The 5,320-nt window shown below is 39.2% G+C and overlaps 1 protein-coding gene across 1 annotated transcript in view; it reads right to left on the reverse strand.

The window, feature by feature from the left end:
• Positions 1–4,665: 4,665 nt before the first annotated feature.
• Positions 4,666–5,320, reverse strand: part of LOC102214292 (sodium/potassium-transporting ATPase subunit alpha-1) — a 26,704-nt gene continuing 26,049 nt past the window's right edge. The window contains exon 23 of the mRNA XM_005749449.2: positions 4,666–5,034. Within this exon, the coding sequence (XP_005749506.1) occupies positions 5,006–5,034 (29 nt within the window). The 3' untranslated portion in view covers positions 4,666–5,005. The remainder of the gene's footprint in view (positions 5,035–5,320) is intronic.

Below are 5,320 nucleotides of genomic sequence, written 5' to 3' on the forward strand. Positions count from 1 at the left end.
TCACATTTCTGTATAACTGTATATCTCAGATTCTGTATAGTTTTTTATTTCATATTTATATCCTGTTCATATCCTGTACATAGCTTGTACTCACTACAGCCTGTACATACTTATAGTTATAGAATATTCATAACATACTTCATACCATGTACATTATAACATACCATAATAGACCCATTTCTGTAATATACTTACATATCTATATTATTGTTAATATATATTGTAATATATCTATATCATGGCTAAAGCACTTCTGGATGGATGCAAACTGCATTTCGTTGCCCTGTACCTGTGCATGTGAATGACAATAAAGTTGAATTCTATTCTATTGACTATGTGCACGTTAGCATATGCTACTTCCGGTGCAGAAACTCCTGTGGGGAGCTTTGTTTCCGGTGTCCCATTCACGCCCTGTTTACGGTCCAAAACAAGTTAAGCAAATGAATGAATCAAGCGGCGATTTACATTTCTATAGATGTCTTGGGCATTTACCCAATATATCTGTAAATGATGCTCATCGACTTGTTGATATTTTTTCCCCGCGCCTCAGGGCAAAAGAGAAAAGGGATTCAAATGTTATATTTCTCAGCTGTCCCTCGTTTATCGCGGGTTTTATGTTCTAAAAATAACCAGCGATAGGTGAAATCAAGTAGCCAAATGTATTTTTTGACGGTGCAAAACGTTTGGTGGACATCGTGGACATACTGTACTGCACTTCAGATTCACACTGCTAGCGATCGATGCAGCGATTCTGTACTGTACAAGAGAGACATCACGGAGGAGATTGTCTGCAGCGATCAGGACGCAGGACACAATGTGACGTAAAAAAAAACGTGCAAACTTGCACTAAAAAAATCTGTGAAACAGCGAGGTGAAAGGTATCTTCGCAGTAGTGATTGACCGCAAAGTAAAGCTACCGGAAATGTAGAACCCCACATCAGGTCTCAAACCAGGAAGTTAGCATTTTCTCGTGCACAGGGTCAATTCTATTCTAGAAGTTTGACTTGATTGACGCGGGAATGTTCCCAGTTAGCCTAGCGGTCAGCAAGGAGGCTGCAGCGCTGCATTATGGGATCTGTAATTTGTATATTATTAGCGCCAAAATAAATGCAAACTTGTGAACACATGTGTCTGCTGTGAACAGGGTCTACAGAAACAAGCTAATTAGCTACACGTGTTTTTTCATTTATTTATTAGCAGTCTGTAAACATACTCAACAAGCAAGTACTCACTTCTACTTGAGTATTTATATATATATTGTTTATATTTAGCTAGCCCACTTAACGCTTATAGAACAATACTCACAAAATGTACTTGTTACCTTATGAACAATAGAAATGTATGAATATTTTTGAATGTACACGTTTTACCAGTAATTTTGACAAAATCTACACTTACCAGTTACTTTAGCTGTCTTCAAAGCTTGTAGCTAGTAATCATCATGTCCTCATGCTAACATTAGCTTCCAACCTGTGCAGGTGTGGACAGTGGCTCCAGGCTGAAGGGGGGTGCGGGACAAAATAATTAAGTCCCAATAACCTAGTGAAAAGAAGAGTTGTTTATTTCTTCTCTATTTAATTGGCTTACAATAAATAAATTAATTACTTCACAGCAGTGGTGGTATTGGCAGTAGCAGCTGCTCTTACAGTTATGTAACACAGAAGTCCTGACAATATGCCATAAAAAGCATGCAAAGTTGAAATGATGACTGTAAGCTGCTTTTGCTTCACCTGTTAGTAACCAGCTACATATCTGGGCAGAACCATTCACATCTCCTCTTACTTTTTATTGCCATCCATCAGAGAGCTGGCAGTGTTAATTCTCTTTCCTCGTCTGTAACTGTGTTTTTGTAGGATGCTAAGCTGCCGAGTTTGTGCTCTTTGCTTCTTAAAGTCTTAAAAAGTCTCCTTTTCTGTGTGGGGGGTTCTGGTGTGTGTGTGCGCTTGTCAAGACTCAGCAAGCAGTGAGTGGGAGGACTGAGACCACATACAGTAGATGCCTGAAACATAATGGAAATCGGATTTGGCACGCCGGTCCATCTTGGCGAATTCAAACACCCACCATGGCCTTAAACAACTCAGAGACAGTGCTGCTGCTTTAAAGGTCACGCAAAGTTAGAAATCTCTTTATTTTAAACAAACATCTGGCTCTTGAGCCAAAATGAAAGGGCTTCAGCACAGAAGAAACACTTTGTATGGCTGCAGGAGCTGCAAACGCACCTTTGAATGGTGTAAACTGTGTTTTGTTTTGTTTTTGTTTTTTTGTTTTTTAAAAAAGGGTAGCATCATCTGGGAGGTAGATGCATGCTGTGGGGTTAATTGTGAGATATTCTTCTTCAACCATCTTGCAAAGATGGTTGGACCTACCGTGTGATTCTGAACAGCAAAAAGCAGATGCAGTACACTCTGAAAGACTTTTGGGTAATCTCATTAAAGCATCAAAGTGGTCTGATGCGAGCATTTCTTGATTCACTCCTGAAAAGTGTTTTAGTAGTGCAGCAGTAAGCACACACTGCATGTAGATAGGGAATGAGATCGGTAACCAGCTGGGAGCAGCTCGTTGATAAGTCTTCCCCTTGTTGTGCTGATAAAAGGCTGTTCACAATTTGACCCACGGGTTAACACTGCCAAGATAGCAATAAGGTAATAAGGCAACAAAAAAGGAGGCTTTTAGGTTTTCAATTTATGAATGATTTGCTGCATATAAGAAGAGCAAGGATTTGCACAGTAAGAAATCACTCTATCAGCCAATAGCCTGCTAGGAAATAAGTTACTCTAATCCACTTGATCAAGGTCCCTTCATCAAAGCCTGTTCAGATATTCTGTGACAAACCTTGAGTTTAAAAGCATAAAAGACATTATTTCAAGATTATATTTGCACAAACCCAAAAGATTTTTTATTAAAAATGAAGGCTTTACCAACAGCATTGTTTACACACAATTCAGGTTTAGTGCATGCACTGTGATTGCAGTGTAGTTTCTCGTGGACATGTGTTGATGCTTCGGGATCACTGTGTGTACAAGACGCCTTTGTATTTCTGTAGCATTGTTTTAATTAGACCTGGATTTCACCCCTATATTTAACTCTAATTAAGTTCACCTGATGTGCAGGTAAGAAATGTGAGGAAAACAAATCATAGCAGCAATTTTGTGTCGAGCAAAAAACATAAATGAATAAAGTCAATGCTATTGTGTTTCTATCCCCTTTATTTACATTTCAAAGAGAACGAGTAACAAAGAGTTCCCATCTAGCCATCTTTATGAGTGTGTAATCTCTTAAATGGTAACAGTACATTGGTTTCGGTCATGCTGTTTTGTTTTGTTTTAATAAACACTCCTGCTTCTGAAAAAGATGGGATGCTGTGTAAAATTAAAACACAAAATTGCAGTGATTTGCAAATCTCAAAGCACAAATTTTATTCACGACAGAACAAAGAAAACATACATTTTCAAAACATACATGCTGGCAGAGACATCTTAAAACAGTTGGGACAGGACTACGTTTGCCACTGTGTAGCATCGTCTCTTCATTTAACAACAGTCAGTAATTGTGGTGGAGCTGAAGGAGAGCAGCTGCTGGACTGTTGGGAGGTAATTGGTGTCCCATTCACATCTTTTTCCATTCAAGATGCTCCAAATGATTTCAGTTGGTGAAATGTCGAGACTGCTGTTCCAGTTCAGCACCAGGACTCTTCGACTGTGAAGCATCGTCTTGCTCAAACATGCAAAACCTGTAAAAGAGCTTTGTTGCTCTAAAAACCTGTATATACCTTTCAGCACTGATGGAGCCTTTCCAGATGTGCAAGCTGCCATTTCCATAGACACTGAAGCACTGACAACAAGCCGGAAAATCCCCCTCCTCGTCAGTCCAGAGGACATGACATCCATCTTTTCCAAAACGAACTCCAACATTTGATTTCTGTGCCCACAGTTTCCCACTTTGCTTCAGTCCATTTTAAATGAGCTTTGGCTCGATCACGATCATGTTCACTGATGACTTCTTCTTTGCATGATGGAGATTTCACCTGCATTTGTGGATGGGGTACTTCCTGAGCTCATGCAATCTTTGAATCATGCCTGTTAATGATGAAGTGCTGCCTGAGGACCCGAAGTTCACAGGTATTTTATATTGTTTCCCCATCCTTGTCCCTTGCACAAAGAGATTTCTCCAGATACCCCGAATCATTTGATATTAAAACTGTAGACGAGGAGAGTTTTCACAATTTCACATTCAACTTATAGATGCCTTTTTGCAGATTGAACCTCTGCCTCTCCAAGATGCTCTTTTTATACCCAATCATGTTACTGACCTGTTGCCAATGAAACAGTCAGAAAATCTTCCAGATGTTACCCTTTATTATCACTTCTTCAGCCCTTTGTTGCCCCCGCCCTGCCGTCGAATTCCCCTTTATGCAATTTTAAATTAAATTTGAACATTTGATACATGTTCTATTAAGAATAAATAAAGGTTTACAAGATTTGCAGATCATTAAATTTTTTTTGCCTTTTTTCTTTTTTTTTTTTGGTAAAGATTTAGGGTTGCATTTCAAAAGAAAGAAAAAACAAAGAAGCAGCTCAGGCCATTTGCATTACATTTTCATGGATTCAGTCAAAAAGGCTGGAGATTTCCCAGACAAGCACACACGATTAATGATGACAGGAAACATTTTGGGACCTGACTCGAGCGCATTTTTATTTAACGTTCATAACTGTTAAAAACATGTATAAAATTGGTCCTGTTTCAGAAACAAGGCACGCATAGTCATGTCAATGTTCAGTGTTCATGTCATTATTAGCATTATCATTTATCCGCATCATCATCAGCATGTTCCATCTCAGTATTTGTCTAAGAGTAGTATCAAGCATTCCCTAATATAAAAACACGTTCCAATTTTTTATTATTTTTTTTCCCACAGAGGTTAAAATTTTATTCCGAGCAGCAAGACAATATTCATGCAAAGACGGGAGTGGAGGAGAAGATGCGAGCTGACTGGACTGACAGGTCTTTAGTAGTAGGTCTCCCGTTCCACCCAGCCTGGATACAAAAGGAGGAGAAAAAAAACTCACTTGATTTAGAGGAAAACTCATTGGACACATTTGATTATACACTTTATTTTAAAGCATGGAAATAGGCAGGAGGATGGCAGAAGATTAAGGAGATGCCAATTTTTCCATTTTAGCCACTAGCCTCAGGGAGCAAAGAAAGAAGGAGAAGGGAAAGAAGGGAGGAACGGGTAGTAGAGAAAGTAGTCCACACACACACACACACACACACACACACACACACACACACACACACACACACACACACACACACACAC

This window comes from Pundamilia nyererei, unplaced genomic scaffold (assembly GCF_000239375.1).
Source record: "Pundamilia nyererei isolate P.nyererei 1_Seehausen unplaced genomic scaffold, PunNye1.0 scaffold00245, whole genome shotgun sequence".
NCBI lineage: Eukaryota > Metazoa > Chordata > Actinopteri > Cichliformes > Cichlidae > Pundamilia > Pundamilia nyererei.